This window comes from Oreochromis aureus, linkage group 15 (assembly GCF_013358895.1).
Source record: "Oreochromis aureus strain Israel breed Guangdong linkage group 15, ZZ_aureus, whole genome shotgun sequence".
Classification (NCBI taxonomy): Eukaryota; Metazoa; Chordata; class Actinopteri; order Cichliformes; family Cichlidae; genus Oreochromis; species Oreochromis aureus.
The window spans coordinates 19,768,401-19,789,358 of NC_052956.1; the positions used below are offsets into that span (position 1 = coordinate 19,768,401).

The following is a 20,958-nucleotide window of genomic DNA, read 5'->3' on the forward strand; positions in this document are numbered from 1 at the left end:
TATTATTTTATTACCTGTTCCTCCTTATATCTCTTAGCTTTTTTCTATCGTATCCCCGTACGTGTGTATTCGCATGTTCTGTTTTTTTCTGTTTGCCCATCTTCTGACTGGTTTTGAACTGCAGAGAGAAATCATGTGCAGTTTGTGGCTTTGTTCCCCTTTTTTCTTTCAAAGCTAATAGCAGTGTGTTCCCTCACTATGCTTCTCTAAGCCATTAGACTGTTTGCAATAAAAGGTGTTCATTGAAGTGAGGATTAAAGGCCACTCGGGTAAAGGCAGCAGAGGCATTCTTCTTTATGTGCAAAGTTAGAAAAAAAAGTAATGTAGTAAGAATGCCTTTGGATGTAATGAGCTCTTTTTGCAAATAGACAAAAGGCTGAAAGGAGCTTTCTGAGTAGTCTTGCGTGCCCGGTGGCACTGAATCTGAAATATGCAGACTAGCTTTGCTTCATCATGTGCATTATGCTCCATGCAAATGAAATGTGACCTCCTGACATTCGTGTATTCCATCATATTTTTCCATCAGCCTCTCTGCGATCGGAGCTGAACCACATCCACGCGTCAGCCATCGAACACCTGAGACAAACCCACCAGCACGAGTCAGCCGCCGCCAAGGCCGAGCTGGAGAAGACGATCGAGAATAACCGGACACAGGTACTGTGAGACTTACTGAAGACGGGCTGGCTTATCACAGCAGCATTTCCAACCACATTTATTTCCACCACCACCACACCACCGCGGGCAACAAAGCTATATGATGAATGGGCGTCTAGTGAAGGATGAATCCTCAAAACACTCGAGCATATTCTCTCGCTTCCATGGCCACAGTGAAGATTAGACGCACACAGTATTACACGCACTGAACCACATTCCCCTTTCACACACCCGGCTTGAGCTATGTGCACCGGTGAGCCATTTAATTTGGATCAAAGCCACAGGCCGCTGATATTTTTATGGATTTTTCTTTATTTCACCAAGTTTTTAAATTAGCCCGAGGTTACATCGAAGTTATTAGTCATATAATTGATTACTTGAGCAACAAAAAAATAATTGAGGACAAGCTGGATCAATGTTAAAAGTGCTTAAAAAATAAGGAGCTTTTCAAGAGGAAATGTTGACCTAGCTTTACCTATTGGCTCAAAAATGAGCAATTTAAAGGTGTCGCCTTGATTTGTGGAAGCTTTTTATTTTTTTTGTATAGACGAAATTTTTTACAACCCAAGAAAGTGTTCATGTCCAAACCAAATGGATACTGTTAGCACTGAAGAATTCAGTCTCGGTTAAGCTCACTGCATTCGTCTGTTTGCAAACAGTGACGTCTCCTCAGCTCCGTACCACTTATACCAGCACCGAGGGAGGAAATAGTCCCCACATTACGATAAGTGTCTCCACTCAGACACAGTCTGCACATCAGCGCTGGAAAAAAGTACCACGTCTTTTTCTTTTCAGATTTTTGCAACATCTCCCTCTGTATATGATGTCACTTTTTTCATCTGGCACAGTTTGCATGGTGAGGATAAATGGGCCATAAAGAAGTGCCAAAAGTTGCACTTCCTCAAATGACCACTTGAAGATGGGTCAGGTCTTTATAGTCTCCTTTATGGAAATTTTATTGCAGTAAAACTTGTTTTATTGTCTCTAATATTAATTTCCCACTTCATAGAGGTATAGAGTCTGTTAACTAGCCCTAACTAACTAGCAGACATCTGTATGTTTGTGTGAAGCAGGTTATCGTTAACTCTGTAATCCACCATCATGTCAAAATATGGACACTTCTTCTTCCAACACACCAACGTGGTGATGGCCAAAATGCAAAACTCAAGGCTTCAGAGTAGGACTTCATTACTCAGCTGGTGAAGCCGTGATGGATCAGCCACCATCCATCTTCAGTATACAGCCCATGCTCAAATACAAACTCAGTGATAAAACATTCAGACACTAATCTACAAATCTAGGTCACAGTCCTCAAAAAACAAAATTACTTTGTTAATTATCAGTTTTTCATGTTTTTGTTTCTGATGTTTCCTCTTGTTGCTCTGGCCGAAATCAAAGAAATTCAGTGGGATGGAGTCAGTGTTAAATGATGCTACCAGCACGCCTCATACACCACCTGCTCACAAGCACACACACCACACTGCAGGCAGCCCTCTGAGCGCCACTTGTAAATCTTTCTAATTACCCCCAGCACAGTGAGTTCCTTTCTCATCACCTTATGATACAGATGTTCTAGCAGAGACAAGCAGCTGGTTCTCTTTAATACTGCCACTATGCACCCCCCAAATGCACACATGCACACACCCCACCTTTACTCCCTCTTTAGTCACAAAGAGAACAGGGGGGCAATTAAAGCTAATAGGCACATGTTACAGTCTCAACTACCTGCCAGTCAAACAGTGATGTTTGAATTATGCTTCAGCTGGGAATCTACGGCGTGACTTCAGAGATAAGCGGAACCCCCTCTTAACCCTAGGCCGTAACCTCCCATCTAACCTGACGCGCACCTCCCAAGAAATGTAACTGCATGTTCAGTCAACACAGCCACTGTGACATCATCAACCTGTTAGAGAGGATCTGTCGTAAAGCCTCAAACTGTTTTCACTCTGGTCATTTGAAACTGAATGTGACAAGCGAGGGGTGGTCAGCTAGCAGTCAGCTACAAGGTAAAGCAAACCCTCCTTTATTCTTGTTTTTGACCACAATGTGGACCATGATTTGCAAAATTATCATCATATTTTATTAAAAAGGTTCAAAATTAATGACTGAAAAAGTAGCATGTTTTCTGATGTCATGGATTACAGGAGACAAGGGTCAGGTTCTCAAAGATTTCTACATACGTGTGTTCTGCCTTTTTCTTGCATCTGAAGATTTATTTATTTATTATTTGGTCCGCTGAGATCCATAAAGACATCCGAGTTACGCGCTCAGATGAAGAAGTTGATTTGCTGCTCACAAAGCGATGTACATAGCTGCTCAATATTTCCTTTTCCTGGGGGAACTCCCAATGGACGAGTTTCATTGAATGGAAGGTTGGATCCACAGGGAGCAAATAAATATTTGTCGGCCCATTTTTCTTGATATTTTTCTTGTTTTACGCCGAATGCGTACCAACTCCCTGCAAGTCATCTCTCAGTGGCATGGTATAAATGTTTTGTGTAATATGATATTTTGCAGATGAACTGAGCAATGAAATTAATAATGCCAGAGAATGCCCATTCCTGAATATTAATCACAAATAGACACAAAGTCTGACATTCATACTTTCCTACACAGAAAAAGCTTGTATTTTAGACAATTTAGTCTACTTTGGGGTGCAGAAGAGACCCACAATTGATATTTCGGAGATGACAGACATTGAAGGGTTCAGTATAAGAACATCTGCGTCATCCCAAACAATAAATAACTTTACAAAAAAAAGCATTTCCAATAATCAAATTTACATTGGTAACTGTTTAACAAGAAAAAAGTAAAAAGCCATTTTTACAGGTCTTTGAAAAGAGAAAGACCTTCTCTTCCTCTTCATCACCTCTGCAAACTCTTTAAACAATCATCAGATTCAAACCCAGAGACTTCTTGATTACCGTGGGAGCATCAAGCCAAACAAGTGTTTTCATGGTATAGAGGCTTTTAAATGCATGCTCACTAAGCAGCACTTAGTGAGCATAAATGTGATAGACATGTTTTTTTATATATATATTTTAAATAAAAGCTATTCCGTAATACTAGAAGACTTGGATTTTTAGTCTTACTGAACTCTCAAATCCACACTTTCTCATTCATTCATATCAACGGCCAGTGTAGAAACACCATTTTATCTAACATGAATGTCTTTGGCCTGTGGGAGGAAATCCACGGGAGAGAAAAAATGTCTATTCTTTGACCAGTTAACAAGTTGTTGCTACCTGTTAACCATATAAAGTCAGTTGGAAAGAAGCAGCTTTGGTCACTAGTAGATCCATAATTTCCATGTAAGATATCGACTTCCACCGCTCACCAACCTGTCAGGAAATAACACACTTTTCTCTGGTGACTGGGTTACTGTTGGTTGCCAGGGGTTCTCCGGGCCTGGTTGAATGGGGCTTTAGTAATGGACATTTCTGTCCATGCTGTAGGTCTCTGTTATTATTTTGCTAATGATTTAATAATGTTAAAAGTCTGCCTTTAAACATTTTGTTTTACATTTAAATTCAACATCAGTGGGAGTCTGTGTTTACAATAATTCCTTGTTTACTTTGCTGAAGCATTAATGGAACATAAAGTGAAACTTCCTGAGTTGAGTCAATAGAGCGGAGGAGCTCAGTGGCAGACGGGCGTCACGCTGTGTTAAATAATGCTTTTATACCTCCAATTACTTAACAGATGGGGAGGGAGAGGCTGATGGAGTGCAGAGGTGTGTGCAGGTCTTTGTGTACACAGTGTCATCTATCCTTGTCTAGATATTTATCATGTTTGATCTAACAGTCTTGTCTGAAGAATTACCCCGTCATCAGTATCTCTTGACTTTTAATATCTATTCCAGTCCAATTTGATTGTATTGTTCCATTCATGATGATGCTCAGGCACACATGAGAACATTTTTTCTTCCTCATTGTTAGATTTAAATCATCTTCAGAGAACCGTTGTTTCCTTTTATCGCTCGTATTATTTTTCTCCCCGCTTTGGTTCTGTTCTCATGGAGCCATGGTTTTTGGAGCAATGTGTTTTTAACAGTTTGGTAGAATTTGATATGAAATGATTAACTGAGATTGTGACGGGCAGAAAGGTGGCATATTTCCCATATTAGTGTTGGCAGTCCAGCCCTGGATAAACATGATGACAGCCAGCATATTTTACAGCAACAGTATGAACCACCTTTGTCCCACTGAAAGGAGGAATTAAAAGTGAAGGCTTTACTGTTGACATTCACAGATACACTTATGAATAAGACAGTAAACAACTCAAAACTAAAAAAAAGCACATTTAACGGAATAACAAAACAAATAAATCACACACTGTTTAGACACTGGGGCACAGCATTGTTCCCCTGAGAATAAAAATATGTATTCATGACAGCAGTTCAAATTCATGGGATTTCATTGGCTAACTACTAATACCCATTGAAAAATAAAGTAGCTCAGGAAATCACACCCTAGTTTACTGTAGAGCTCGAGGTAACTAATATTCTTTTTGATTATTATTTGAAAACTTTATTTTTTAAGGAAAAGAAGAATAAAGAAGAACTAGGCAAAACAGAGAATGACAAAGCGTTCTCATATTCTCCTTTACGGCGCTGTTCACATATTATATCTGAGGTGTTTGAAAGGGAGGATAAAATGAGATTATAAAGAGAGAGACAGCAGATAAGCAGACAAAAGAAAAGATGACAGATCAACTCAGACAAGATGCAAAAGTAAATAAATCTCTCCCCCAAATGAGCCCAACACTGGGAATTTTATCTCGTCTTCCGCAGTTCTGAAATCAAAGGCTGATATCTGCTGTAATTGAAAGAGTATATTAAGTTATAATGTCCCATATCATTCGATAAATGCTCTTCCAATTAGCCTTTGTTTCTTTCTTTAATTCTGCCAGCTTTCTTTCCTAATTTCCCTTCATCTCCTGCTCCAACGCAAGCCAAGATTTGGATGAGATGAAGAGTAAAATGGGTAAATTGGTCATTAAAGACTCATCTGGCCCATCACCATTGTGCTTGATTGTGCTGAAGGTTTATAGACATCAAAAAAATGCAGATGGAGATGCAAATAGAAACAGTAGTTTGTGAATATGAAGCTATTTTACAAGATTATGGCTTCTGGATATGTGAACACAGTCCTTGGCACAAATTATTATAGTGCCAAGTTAAATTAGATTTTTCACAGGGAGAGGAATCATTAGTAGACAATAACATGACAGTGTTTAATCTAATTCTGATGGAGTTAAGTGGCGCTCAACTGAGAGTCTTCAGATCACATCTTGCTTCTTCATTTGAGTCACCAAACGTAATGAAATGTTTGGCACGTGAGGCCCATTTCACCTCCCGGTAACTTCAGAGTTGTGTATGTTAATGACAATGACTTGAGAAAGTGTTCAGGCTCCTCTGAAAATGGTTTCAGCTCATTTTTTCCCCTCATCAGTCAACACAAAGTGCTCCGCGATGACAAGTAAACTTTTTTGTAATCTTTAAAATCAGCCTTTTATTAGGTGAGATGCCAAAGTTCTAAGAACAAACACCAAGGTGACCAATGAGGACTAATCAGAGGAGTGGAAACACCTAGGAAACAAGGAACAGCCAAAACTAATCAAGGACAATGAGACAAAGGAAGCAGTCTCTTGTGTCTTAAACACATTAGAGACAAATGACAGTCAACATAAAACTGAAAGTTACTAAAATAGAAACACCTAAATGAGAGATGATAACTTTAAAAAAAATATCTGTATATAGATATATATAAAACAGTGAAATAAGTAATAATAAGGCGTCATTGTTTCTTTAAAGTTCACCTTTTACAGGCACAGATCAATTTACCATTTTCAGGCAAATCTGAGACGATATTCAGAGCTACCAAGAATATAAATCGTAGTAACTGACCTTATGACTTTATCAGAGTAGCTATGCGCTATTCAAAAATATCCTTTTCTATCTTATACCAGACCTCAATGCACCCCCTCAGTTCATACACTGTATATAAGAAATTTAAGCTCCCTATTAACAAACAACAGAAAGTGGAATATTTCTTAAAGTTTGCAAAGCTGTGAGTCACATGTTCTAATAATGGACTCGTAAATGCAGACAGACTGCGTTGTTTTTTGGGGGGGGTTTTTTATGCCACTGTTTGGTTGAACCTACGCGTCGTTCGCCGCACCCCTGCTGGGAAAATCACTTGCTCATTTTCTCACTTTCAAAATGCGGCAGAATGGAGCTGCTTCTTGTGTCAGTGTGGAGCTCAGAAGAAAAGAGCAGCTCGGCAGGCGGTCGTGAGTAATTTCAGTTGTTGGTCATGTTTACATGAAGTCATTCAGTAGTTTACAGCGCTGTTGTATTTTCAGAGCTCAGATGAATCTTGTCTCTCCCATAATGACTGAAATCTTGGTTTTGTCATACTCGTCAGTTAAATTACCTATTTTGGGGGGTTAGCAACAGTTTGAGTTCTCTACAGGATTTTATTAAGTTGCTTTCATCAGTCATAAACAAACTGTTATGGCCCAAAAGAACTAATAGATCATTGTACTGGCCTACTTTGCCCAAGTACACTGGCTGCAAAATGCAAGTAAGTTGACAAAATAAGAACCTTACACTGACTCAGCTTATTGTGACACAGTTGGAAATCACTGTGTATCCTTAAATGAAAACCAGTGGAGGATTTAGACGTCTCTGTGGACAATGTGACCAAATAAGGGCTGCCTGTAATGTGCAAGCTAAAGGAACAGTCCTCTCCAGTGTTTGTTGTATACGCCGTGTTAAGAAGAAACGCTGAGGCTTTTAATTTGAAAGAGTTACAGGAAGTGTTAAGTTGTGTCCTGAGCCCAAATAAAGGGAAGGGCAATGGAAAATCAGTGTAAAGTTTGGCGGAGGAGGTTTATGGTCTTGGCTTGGTTTTCAGGAGTTTTGCTCTGCCCATCAGTTCCAGTTAAAGGAACTGTTAATACTTCAGCTACCAAGAAATTTTGTACAACTTCATGCTCGCAACTTTGTGCAGCTCAGGTGGTAGAGCGGGTCACCTACTAACTGGAAGGTTGGTGGTTCGATCCCAGTCTGCATGCCAAATATTCTTGGGCAAGATACTAACCCCAGGTTGCTCTCCGATGCATCCATCGGAGTGTGAATGTGTATGTATGAATGTTAGTTAGATAGCACTAAAAAACTGAAAAGTGAATGGGTGTTGTGAATGAACAAGTTGTGTAAAGCGCTTTGAGTGCTGAGAGTAGAAAAGCGCTATATAAGAACCAGTCTATTTACCATTTACTATCAATCAGATCAGAGAGTGCGAACCAGGCCATCTCGGTGAACATCAGCATCTGATCTCATAAATGCACTTCTAAAAGATTGGTCATTCTTAAACTTTCTGGAAAGCCTTCCCAGAAGAGTTGGAGCTGTCATAGCTGCAAATGGTTGGCCGACATTAAGAATGGGATTTTAGTCAAGTTCATATGTGTGGCAAAGCTGAGCAAATACTTTTGGCACTGGTGTGCTGCTTGTTGTTCAAATAAAGAATCTGGCAATCTAACATTTATTTCTGATCTATTTTAAGAGGGGTCACAGCTTACTACTGCCTTAACAGTATCATCCAGTGAATTTATCTGAGGAAACAAGTAAATTTACTTAAAGAGGACCTAATACGGTCCTTTCCACCTCTGTTTTTTTCCTGAACTCTGCGAAAGTGGCTTTGTGCGATTCCCACTTCAAAATAACCCCTATTACTCTTATAGTGCTGCAACCTTTCGATTAATCCACTGTCTGCAATAAACAGTTTCTCTCCCTTTAAGCCAACTTTTGTCTGCAAACAGAAGGTTTAAACAGTTCGTGAGAAATACCAAACCGGCCTCTAATACAAAATGCTGCAAGTCTTCTGTTTTTGAGATAAATAAAGTCTTTGTTGCTTTTTGAGAAAATACAGTAAATACAACAGACTTATGTCAAAACTTATATTCAGTTTTTGATAAAAGCTGTAATTCGGCTCTATAAGCTTCTTAAGGAAGTGAAATTATGGACACATTGAAAACCGTTTTGACAATTGAATCAAGACACATAAGCTAGATTATTTAAAGTCCTGCATAAATTCAGGACTTAAGATAAAATGCTGTTCAGTGTATTCATTAAGAGGCTTTGTTGCTATCTGCGTGGTGTGCATCGATGGATGATTGCTTCATCATGGTAAAGCCATTTTTGTTCATTCAGCTGTGTTCAGCATTCACCTATTCATCTGAAAAGTTTCACCCTCGTGGTGGATTTAAAAAATATTCTCAAGGTGTTAAAAATGTTCAAAATAACCAACTTTAAAAAATTCTAAAGTTTAGTTTACAAAATATTCTACCATATAGATAAGCTTTAAAACATTACAAACCTTATAGCTAAACCTTTATGTATTTCATCTCTTCAATGCTGTTTTTTATTGTTTCTCTTTTCACAGGAACGCGAGCTGTTGGGCCGGATCTCCGAGTTGCAGGAGGAGGTGACGAGGAGGAAGAACCACATCGCTCAGCTGGACCACCAAATCCACACGCTCAACGAGAACATCAGCACCCTGACTAAAGAGCTGGAGCTGAAGGGCAAGGAGGTGCTCAAGATCCGCAGTGAAGCCAATCAGCAGATCCGGTATGACTCAGTGTTCACTGAGTAGCACTGAAGTGAAAACCTGCAGTCAAACTTTACTTCACAGGGAGGAAAAACACGTTTTCTCAACACGTTCACAGCAAATTGGTTTTGTCTGCCACTCCAGACTCTAACTAAACTTTTTCTTTTTGTCAACATTAAGTTACTGTTTGCTGCATTTACATTAGATTGCTTAATCCTCTTTACCTTTGTGACTGATCTCCTCTGAATATGCCTCTTTTTCTTTTGTCATATTATGTTTTTGTGTGGCTAAGGAATGAGTCGTTAAACTTGCACTTCGAACAGTTCTCACACACATGCACGTCCAAATCACTCAAAAACACAGACAAGAAAAAAACAAAACTGCACCTTCACAGTGAAGCTTATCCTTTACTGTAACCTAGCAACCAAACTGCTGAATATTTTTCCTCGGGAATTCAGAGCGATGGTTGTTTGAGTGCCTTATTTTTTTCTTTTTGTGTCCGTTTTTGGCAGTAAGCAGTTACAGTGCACGGTTCAGATTCATTTTAGAATTTTCTGTTAAATCAATTTTGAGTTTTACTTGTAAAAATAAGGAATTAAGGTTTTGGTTGAAGCACAATCTGCAGAGCTGAGCGTGAAAGCAAAGCTGGCACGTGTTCTCAATATTCATAATCAGAAGCTTGACATTTATGATATGTGGGTTGGCATTTATTCATATTGTGGTTTTCTAGTCTTTCTTAGTACCAAACCACTTCAGGCACATTCATTAATACACCCACATATAACATACCTCAGGCCTCAGACGCACAGGCCTAGAGACCAGTCGAGTGTTTGCTGGATGTTGTAATGTGAAATCAATCACAAAGACAGTTCTGCTTCAAAAACCTCATTGCAGTTGATTTGATCATTAGCAGTCTGCTGTGATTACTGGTGGTTAGCATGGATGCCAACTACTAGCAGAAAGTTAGGTTCACCTTCGAAGAAAAAGTTAGACCTCACCGCTGCAACTGACATGTTTCAAAATTTCGCTTAACAAGTGTTTGCAGATGAGTTGAAATCATTCATGAAACTCTGGTAGTGACTAGTGCAATCACAAGAAGGATTTTGGTCCAGCACAGTATACCTCTTTGTGACATGATCAAGTCTATGTTTCCCTATCGACTTGTGGTTGGCAGCTGGTCTCTAGGCATGTGTGGCTGGATCCTGACCTAACATGTTTAGTTTTGGTCTGTGAGAGAAAGTTAGAGCACACAGGAAGCCCTGCAAGTACAGGGAGAACATGCTGGACAGAGACCTGAACCACCATCCTGGCTATTAATGTTTTCTGTTATGATGTGTTTGCACATTCTGCACATTTCGTAATGCGTACATCTTTTGGTTAAATCTGCTTCATTTGAGTTTTTGTGTTTTTGAAGTTTGGGAAAAGCCAAGCTAGCTGTTTCTCCTTGCTTTATGCTAATCTGATCTAACTACAATTTTCAACTTCATAAGTAAGAAATAGAATGTCCTAATATTCATATTAAAGAAGTAAATAAGCATATTTCCTAAAATGCTGAGCTAGACTTTTAGCTCAGAGCAGTTAACAGCAACATTAAACAGTTTGTTTCTTGGGGAAAAAAACTAAAAACGTCACATCTTATTTCTTTAATCCATGCAAAAAAAAAACCATCTGAGATGATGCTGAACGTGGCATTTAAAGCAAAAAAAAAAAGGAAAAGCTGCCTTCCCGAAAATGTCACACTATTCCTTTAAAAACATTAGCACCACACTGTCAGTGACATTTCAGGATAGCTTTGGCATGTATTTGCTGTCGCCTAGAACACACAAAAACGCCCGCAGTGGGCACATGTGTCTGAATTTGAATTCTCTTATTATATTTGGATGACGATAATTTCTGCAATCCCTCTCTGTCCGAGCCTGAGCGATGAAAATACACCAAAAGATGAAAGAGAGGAAAGAAAAGCCCGAAAGAAGCAAATCCGTCTCTTTAGTCTGCCTCTGTCTCTCGACCAGTGTCAGGAGCCCATTGATTAGAAGACATGAAGATTATTTTGGGTAATGCAAAATGTGGGCTATAATCATGTTGTCCCTGCGGCATGGCATGAATTTTTAAAGTGCTATATGAGTAATGTGGTCCGGCTACTCATTAGCATCCATCACACTGTATTTTTAAGTGCGCCCGTGGTGCATTATTATTATCTGTTAATTTGTGTGCCGCTTGCCTTTATATATACACGTCATCGCTCTCTGCTGTCAGACTCATGCGCAGCACATTTCTTCTCCTGTTACGTAACGCCTCGTCTGAATCCTGGTCACGGGGATAAAAATAGACTGATAAATAAATAAAGAGGAAGCAGAGAGAGGGAGATAAGACGTGCGCCCCTCAGGGAGAGTTGGCCCAGTCAGAATGAGAGGCAGACGGGCATCCATGTTTCCCCCTCCATCGTCCTCCTCGCTTTCATCAACTCGTTTTGTTTTTTTATTCCCCTCTTTTCATTATCGTCCTTTATCATCCTGCCCCTTGTACAGGTCTTCAAATATTGCTGTCCACATGTTTTGTAGTATTTCTATTAAATATTCATACATGTCAGTTTCATTATGATTTTAAATTAATTATGTGTTTGTCATGAAATTACTTTCTACGAATTCATTCCGTGCCTCCGTCTCTGGATTTTCTTATCTCACTAACATTTCCAGCGTGGAGCAATCCATTATGTTTTGCCTGTCCTGGCAGAAAAATACAAGGCGAGAGAGAGAGTCTGCAGGACCTGATTAAGTCTTAAAGTGCAACCTCACATATTAAAGAGTAAAAATAAATCTATTACCTCTGAGTTACAGCATACAGCACTTTATCCCAGAGCTTAAATTGTGATCAAGCAAAGTGACACATGATTTGATGTGACACATGGGATATATTTAATATTTTTGTTAATTAAAAGTGAACAGTGTGATATAATGCAATTGTTTTTTCGGTCATTATCATGATTTTTTTTAATTGGCAACAGCTCTGAGGTGCTGTAGGGGAGCACCGATCTGATATTTGGGTTGGGTTTGAGTCAAAAAGCTGAATCACGTTAGACGGAGCTAAAATATTGCAAGTAATTCTGTGTTTTTCATCACTGTTGGTGAGACTAAGCATCTATAATACCATTTAAAAAGTATCTGCACTCTTCCATTCTTGGCACACTTTCATGCTTCAGATCATCAAAGAAAATTTCTGTTTGCTCGGGTTATCTTTGTCTAATATTAAGACTTGTTTGATGATCTGAGACATGTAAGTGTGACAAATATGCCAAAAAAATCTAAAAAAACCAGGAAGAGACAGTTACTTCCTCAATGTGCTGTATCCCTGCAGACCAGAAACCAGAACTGTGTATGAGTTTAACACCTGCCACCCAGTCAGCATTGGCAGTGTCCTCCTATTCCTCCTATTTAGGTCATGGTTATTTGATGTCTATGGTGATGGTGGGCCAGTGGTTAGCACTCTCGAGCCACAGCATCTCTGGCACATCCCACCCGGACACTAAACATAGCCAGTGCAAACCCAAGTTATCAATACTGAGAGACAAGAAAACCACAAGTGCACTTATCTACATCCTTTGTCTGCCAGCAAACAGCTAAACTTGTCTTAAACCTCTACTGTGGCCGTAGGATCATAAGAGCCAACGTAGTTGGCTCGTATGATTCAAAGCTCGACTGTTGATTCACTCTTTGCTGTTTCTACTACTGGCAAATTTTTATACACCAGAAAATACTGTCTATTAAAATCCAATCCATGGAACACAACTGATAGTGGGAATTAAGTTAAGGTAAAATAATTTCAGAAGTTACTAGAAAATCCTGCAAAGCTGAAACAGCTCCAGCTGCTCTTTAATGGCATCAGCAAGATTGTCCTTCATTTCTGATTGTCTGTGGCTTCAGGAGAATCCCGGCTGATGGGTTTTATATTTTAAATAGTACAAATGCAGATTCGGCTCCGTTCACATCGCCCGGTGCAAATTTGTGTCAGTTTGTCTCATTGCATAGACTCTGTGTGTAAGAAGGCAGTGTGAAAACTTCATCTCACATTTGGTGTGATGGCAGTATTTTAGTGAGTCGGACACTGCATGCAAAAAAATCTTAAATGCTATTTCAAATTGTCGGCTGACTCTTCTTCTCGTTCCTCAGGGCTCATGAGCAGGAGCTGACAAAGAGACACGAGCGGGAGCTAGCCGAGCTGAGCGCCGTCCACAGCAGGGAGACGCAGAACATGCTGTCAGATTTCAACAAAGCCCAGGAACTGCTCAAAGACAAGATCTCCGCCCTTCAGATACTGTATGTACACATTTTAAAAACGATATGCCTTTAAACAGCTGTACAACTACAGACGAGTAACATTTAACAGATTCTGAGTGCAGGTCAGCCTATTCATCGTAGATGATGTCATTCTGCATTGTCAGGGTCAAATGCAAGCATTAAAGTATATCCCACTATATCCTAATGAACAGACTGGGTGTCTCTGGGGAAAATAACAGTAGAGGCAACAGTCAGATCTCTTCTACAGATTTAACTTTGTTTTTTAGACAAATGTTCTTTTTTCACATTTGGGGAGTCTTTAAAAAAAAACGTGGGTTTCCTGTTTGTTCATGCAGTGCAGTCACTACTTCATAATGAGACACTTAAAGCATAGACTTCCTTTATTCCTTTTTGGCCAGGTGGCATGGAGTATAAAGTGCAAGGCAACGAGTTATTTTCTTCCCAACCAATCACATTGTGCGTGTCATAAATTTTAAATCACTGCGCTGAGCACAACGGTGCATAACGAAACTGCCTCGCCGTAAGCGACGGCACCATGAGAGATTTACTGCGAGCTTCAAGCAATGTGTGCACCTGCAATATTTACCTGTGCTGCAATCATCTGGAAATAATGTATTCAGTCTCCAAAACACAAACAAATCGCAAAAAGAAATGATAATCCATGAATCAAAGGCTGACAAAATAGAAACACAAACGCCAGCACAGTATAGGGCTCCGGATTACACGTGTAGAAGCTGTAATGTGCCTTTATCCACACACTGTAATGTGCCTCTTCACATCTGTATATGGAATCGATTTAATTAAGGAACAATGCCCAGACCTGTCTTGGAAGTATGAGACAGCTGATTCTAAATTAATGAAACTGTCATATAACAATGGGTCTGTGCTGCCTGCGCCGTCAGCACGTCTTCTTCGCACAGACAGTAAATGTAAAGTCTGTTCTCTTCATCTAAACATCACTGTACATGAGCTGTTCGGTCCAAAATTAGAAACCTTCTATATATCTCCAGTGTCACCAGTATCCTACCTGGAGTTTAAGACTGAAGTCCAACTACACGAACAAACTTTTACGAAAAAATCATGACATATCAACTCCATAAAATGTACCATTTCAAACATCCAAAAAAACGGGTCCGAAACTGTAAATCACAAATATATTGAATCCTTTACGTATACTCAGCATGGCCTGTGTGTTGCTAGTGCCCCTGATATTGTAAAGCAGGGTCATACTGACGTAGATAAAGCTTAATGGGCCACGTCACAGAAAACAGAATGAAAACATGCAGAGTGCTGAATTATATTAAATTCCATCAATTTAGTAGACATGAAGGATTAATCTACAAAAAAATAGTTTGTTTTTTTTTATCATGGACTTTCTGTTTGAAAGTTAACTCTTAACAGCTTAACTACTGACTAATTGTCTTCAGTGTAACTGTAATGAAAATAGACTTAAGACAGACTCTTTTTCTTATATGTTTGTCTTCTAAGAGAAACCTGTTGTACAGACCTACAATGCCAATCTAACACACATCACCACTGAAAAGTGCCTCATTTGTTACCTTAAAGTTGGCAAAAAATGCCACTGTTAGCTAAGTAGTTAGCATTGGCAGTGGTGACTTATTCTACTGTTGAAGGCTCTTTGATAGCCCCTCACTTCCTGCTACTTTGATATGATGGTGACATTTGAGGGCGAGAAATGGATGTTTCACACTATATTTTATGAACATAAAGAGTACATCATCTGGGTCTTGAAGTGCCACCCATGTGGACCCACATATGCATTTAGCCAGTCCAATCAATGTGAAATCTATTCATGAAAAGCACCAGGCCGTGTCTCAGATCCTGGTCTTTCATGCTAACATCAGGTGTTGAATTAAAACAGCCAAACTTTGATATGATACCATCCACGGCAAATCAGATCTAGACCTGTTCACCTTGACTCAATCAAGTGGTGTTTGGACTCTCCTTTTTTAGTGGTTTTGTGTCAAAAGTGACCATATTTGCACCTATAAATGTTAAAGAGAGTGGTATATATTTAGGTATTCTGCTTAAATTGAGCACTCAAAACACAGCTACTTAGTGCTAAGTAAGAGACAAGCTAAGTAGGCCATATTATTTCTCAGACACTATTAATTGTATGAAAAATGTTTCAAAAGGCTCCAACACCACAAACAGTCAAAAGGTTAAGTTCAGTGAGCTTAATAAGTACCCCCTACTCCCATGGGACTTTTAACACGCAAGTCTATGGGAATTAACTCCACTGGAGGAAGTCCTTTAAACCTGACATGAGCAAATTAACCCAAAAGCAATTTTAGTCCTACAGTGAATCATTCCTATAATAAAATACAACTTGTAATCATTTCTAATCTATAAATTATATTGTACGGTGAGTGTCGAGGATTATCATCACACTGCTGCAGCTTTTCTGTTCTCCGATGTGAAACTAAAGAACTTCAGAGGGTGATTCACCACCAGATTCAACCTTGACAAACTGCAACTTCATCCAATTGAAGTCTCATAACATGAGGCATTCAGCTGAACTCTCTATACACTGAATAAAGTTGAGAATTCAAGCATGGTGATAAAACAAAAAAAGAAATATAAATTATTGCCTCCTTTAAAAACATACATCTCTCTGAGTCCTTAAGTATGCTGTAAATTAGAAGTCACTCAGTCGAAGAAATCTGAGCAGAGATCATAGCTGATGTATAGATGTGGATCAAAGACATTTAGACCGCCAAGAAATGATGAAAAGGGTTAAAGGACCTCATTAGTGGTAGGAAATGTGTGTGTGTGTGTGTGTGTTTTTTTTTATCACTGCAGATGAAGAGGGAGAGTTGTATTACTGATGACATGCAGTGAAGATACTGTAGGCAAGAGAGGTCAAGTGAGATGTTGGGTAAAATGTAAGTGATGAATGTATGTATAGGAGGAAAATAAAAGAGGAGGCTGAGGGGATGTGAGGAAGATAGATAACCGAGACTGAGATGTGACATAAAAGCTAAAAGAGAAAACTGGAGAAGATGTTTAGAAGAGTGGGCGTAGAAATAAGGTGAATTTTAAGGTAATCTTCCTGTTGTGGGCGATCTGTGACGTCAAAGCATGAAGGAAAGAGATGAAACCAAATCTGTGAAGAGAAAGCAACACTGATAAAAAAACAGAGGGAGATGAAAAATGAAAATTCATACGGAGACATGCTGTGCGTGTGTGTGTGTGTGTGTGTGTGTGTGTGCGTGTGTGTGTGTGTGTGTCCAGAGACCATCAGGAAACATGTAGCGAGCTAGCTCTACCCTTTAGAGTTGACCTCCTTTTACTCAGATTCTGCTGAGAGCACAGCGCCACCTGCTGGGTCACAGATGAACAGTGTGAATTCACCCGAATCACCCTGAATGGGCAATTCTTGCATCCACCCTTCAACATTATCTTACATAACACACTGCACCCTTTTCCGTTAATCCAACAGTATCTGAACGCGTCTGAAGCGTTACAGCAGCTGTCTGACATTTACTTATCTCTTTTGTTACAGCGCCAGTCTGAATGCATGATGTCACATTGACAGATAGGCACATACAAGATTGTGACAGTGTGCGTGTCTGTTGTGTATCTTGTTTAAATCAGTAAAAGAAATGATTGCTTTGACCTGCACAGCAACAACATGAGGAAAAAATAAGATTGGCATTTCAGGCTCCCCTTTGTGCCTTCAGAACTGCCTCAATGCTTCATGGCATAGATCCAGCAGGATGCTGAAAACATTCCCGAGAGATCTGAGTCCATATTGACATGATGGGATTGTACAGTTGCTGCTGATTTGTCTGCTGAAGAAATCAGGAAAAACAAAACAGTTTGAGATGATTTGAGATTTGTGACATGGCAGCCATCAGAAGATGGGTACACTATGGTTATAGTGGGATGACCAAATATTCCAGTTAGGCTCTGAAATTTAAACAATGTTCACTTGGTATTCATTGATACAAGGCAGGCAGGATCCATGCTTTCATATTGTTTATGCCATCCAAATGTTGTAGCAGAAATCGAGACTTAACAAACCAGGCAAGTTTTTTTCATCTTCTAATCTTGAGGTTTGGTGAGTCTGTAGCCTCAGTTTTCTGTTCTTCTCATTGTGCTCATTGTCTGCTCATTGTTTTCTGACCTCTGACACCAACAAGGCATCTTCATCCAAAGAACTGCTGCTCACTGGATATTGTCTTTTTCAGACCATTCACTGAAAACCCTAGAGATGGTTGTATGGGGAAAATCCCAGCAGATCAGCGCTTTCTGAAATACCAACAACCATGCCACAAACTCAAATCACCTTTCTTCCTCATTATGATGTTCAGTTTGAACTTCAGGTTGAATTTACAATGTGTACATGCCTAAATGCATTGAGTTGCTGCCATGTGATTGGCTGATTTGACGTTTTTGTTAACAAGCAATTGAACAGGTGTGCAGGTGTAACAAAGTGGCCAGCGAGTGTACAACAATTCTGAAAATCAAGCTTTTCCCACATTTTTTTGGTCAGTATTGAGATCACAATTATTTAACAATATAATTCCAAAACTTTGGGGAAAAAAGTGCATTTATTTGAAAAAACATGTCTTACAAATTAAGTGTTTCCATGAACTAAACCTGCCACAGTCCCATGTGGCAAAAATTAAAGCAAGAGGAGGGGTTAAGATCTTCTTAGTTTTTCTTATATTTAAGATTAAATAATAATTAAAAACTTAAGAATGATGCAAAAAAAAAGTGTTTTAGAAAATAATCCCATCTCAAGGCTTGGCTTTAGTTGCATCACATTTCAGTGTCAGTTTTTTTGTGGTTTCTGCCTGTTGTTTGTTCTGATCCTAGAGATTAATGTGTTGAAATTTGTGATCAGTGGTTGTGTGTTGAGTTCAAATAAACTTCTGCGTTTTTAGATTTTTTTTTCTTTTTTAATCACACCCATTTTAGTCCATTTAAATCTATCTGAAATCAGATCCACCCTTGCTTCTGAGAACTAATGAACCCTTACCAAAGAGAAAAAACATGAAATCATCTACATCATTATCAGGGCACAAGGTTTGTAGTCTGTGCAGGAAATTGAGTTTCTAGGTTGGGTTGTTTTTTGTTTCTTTTGTTATTATGGTAACAATTTTACTTTAATAAAGTCAGGAAAACTTCCTGATTTGCTGTCTTCATTCGAGTCCCTAAAGATGCATTTCTAGGACTTTTCTCTGAGATGATCCACTTTCTGTCATCTAATTAAGTACAGCATAGATTTATCTTAACAAGCCGTGTCCCTTCCTAATTAATCACCGTCATGACGACAGCTTTACCCTCCCTCTAAATATCCCCTGAAACTGCTGCGCTGTTTAGTTTTCATGAATATTTCAGTGTTTTGCCCTCTTCCTGTGCGCCTTGTTGCTCAGTCCTCTGAGAATTTAAAAACTCACCTGTGGGGCTTTTTTTGCTTTTGTGAAGTTTTGGTTTTTCAGTTTGTAGTCATGTCTGCAGTCGTATTAGCAGCCTTCAATTCAATTCAATTCAATTCAATTCAATTTTATTTATATAGCGCCAAATCACAACAAAAGTCGCCTCAAGGCGCTTTATATTGTACAATAGATCGCACAATAATAAATACAGAGAAAACCCCAACAATCATATCATATGACCCCCTATGAGCAAGCACTTTGGCGACAGTGGGAAGGAAAAACTCCCTTTTAACAGGAAGAAACCTCCGGCAGAACCAGGCTCAGGGAGGGGCGGCCATCTGCTGCGACCGGTTGGGGTGAAGAAGGAAAACAGGATGAAAGACATGCTGTCTGATTGGGGAGGGGACCAGAGAAAACTACAGAGTCCGACATTGTTTTGGCAAAGTTACAAAGTTACTTCCAGCTGAGGTCGTACATCGTGACTGGAAAAATTCACAAAGGGAGGGGACTCAATTCCAGGACACCAGGAAGAAGAGTAAAATCTAGATCTTTAGTCCAAAACTTAGGTCCAAAGTAGTAGTATTGCAAAGACTATGTAAAGTTACAGAGTGTTATCTGCTGAGATGTATAATGTGTAAAAGTTGCCAACACTCTGCTGACTCAAACACTGCAGCGCTCCAAACCTCCTTTGGGATTAACATCAGCACAAAAACTGTATGCCAGGAGCTTCATGGCATGGTTTCCATGGATGAGCAGATCCTGTAGATGTAATGTGTAGGTGGCCCTCCACATAGTGTATATACTGGGGACTGACTTGTTAAATAAACACAGTTGGTGTATTAAAAAAAAAAAAAAGATTACTAAATAAAAATGAGACCAAAAGAATCCAGAACCATGATAGTGGCACCATAATCATAATTACTGTCTAACACTTGAACACCGGTTCTCAAATTAACACATATTAAACTGTATGTAAATATCACAGAGGTTTTGCTTTCTGCAACATTAGCAATGCAATATTGAAAAAGACTCCAAGGATCTTGCAGAAAACCCCCTGCAAGTCTCAAAACACCAATTTCTTCTCAAAGAGAAAACAAATTTTGTTGCTGCACAACCAAACAAATCAAACTGCTCTTTTAAAGATCAAGCTGTCTCTGGCTGCCGTAGATAAAACTCTGCCTCCTATAAAGTCTTTATAGAGAAAATATCAAGCATACAGTATGAAAGCTGCTTAATGTGACCTTTTGGATCTTTCCTTCATTTCTCTTTTAGCCATCTTTTCTATTTTTAATGTTTTCTTTGATGAGTGCTTCTTTATATCTCCATATTCTATCGTAAATGCACAGTGGGTTTTCGAAATGACTTTACAAACAGTTTCTCGTTCATTTTTCTCATGACATTTTTGTATTTGTATGTCTTGGTGTATATTATTGTACTTACAAAGATTAAACCAACTAGGGAAAAGTGTTCACTTAAAGTGTTAATGAGAAGTGTGTGTCTGCAACCGCACAGCTGAAACTATTCAGAATTAACACTGTGCACATGGACCAGTGCACCAACATGAGTGGGTCATGCATTTGTTCGTTCAGCTGCTGATGTGGTGTGAATAGCATGAATGTAGTGCGTCAGCGGCAGCAGCAGCTGTGAGAGAAAAGGTCAAGACATGATAAGAAGGTGGCGAAGATAACAGAAACCCTCCTGACCATCTCTCATTTCTGTTTTTGGGACATATGAAATCCTAAAACCTCAGACTCTTGCTGAGAGATTCTAAGTCATCATCTTATCACAGACTTCACCTTCACCAAGAAGATGAAGCACCTCCAGAAAATCCACATGAACACTGTGTTGCAGGTTTGCTGCTGACATATTGGAGCAGTCGTGGCTGTCCAGCATCTCATATCAGCTTAACCATGCAGCGGATTTTCTCCCTGCAGATTGTCATGATGTTTCGTGTGTGTGTGTGTGTTTGTTTGTAAGCCTGAGAAATGG

The 20,958-nt window shown here is 39.3% G+C and overlaps 1 protein-coding gene across 3 annotated transcripts in view; it reads left to right on the forward strand.

Moving 5' to 3' along the window:
* fam184ab (family with sequence similarity 184 member Ab) overlaps positions 1 to 20,958 on the forward strand; it is a 212,553-nt gene that overhangs the window by 171,979 nt on the left and 19,616 nt on the right. For all 3 annotated transcript variants that reach the window (XM_031756301.2, XM_031756302.2, XM_039599176.1), the window contains exons 16-18: positions 527 to 654; positions 9,102 to 9,286; positions 13,433 to 13,579. In XM_031756301.2, the coding sequence (XP_031612161.2) occupies positions 527 to 654; positions 9,102 to 9,286; positions 13,433 to 13,579 (460 nt within the window). The remainder of the gene's footprint in view (positions 1 to 526; positions 655 to 9,101; positions 9,287 to 13,432; positions 13,580 to 20,958) is intronic.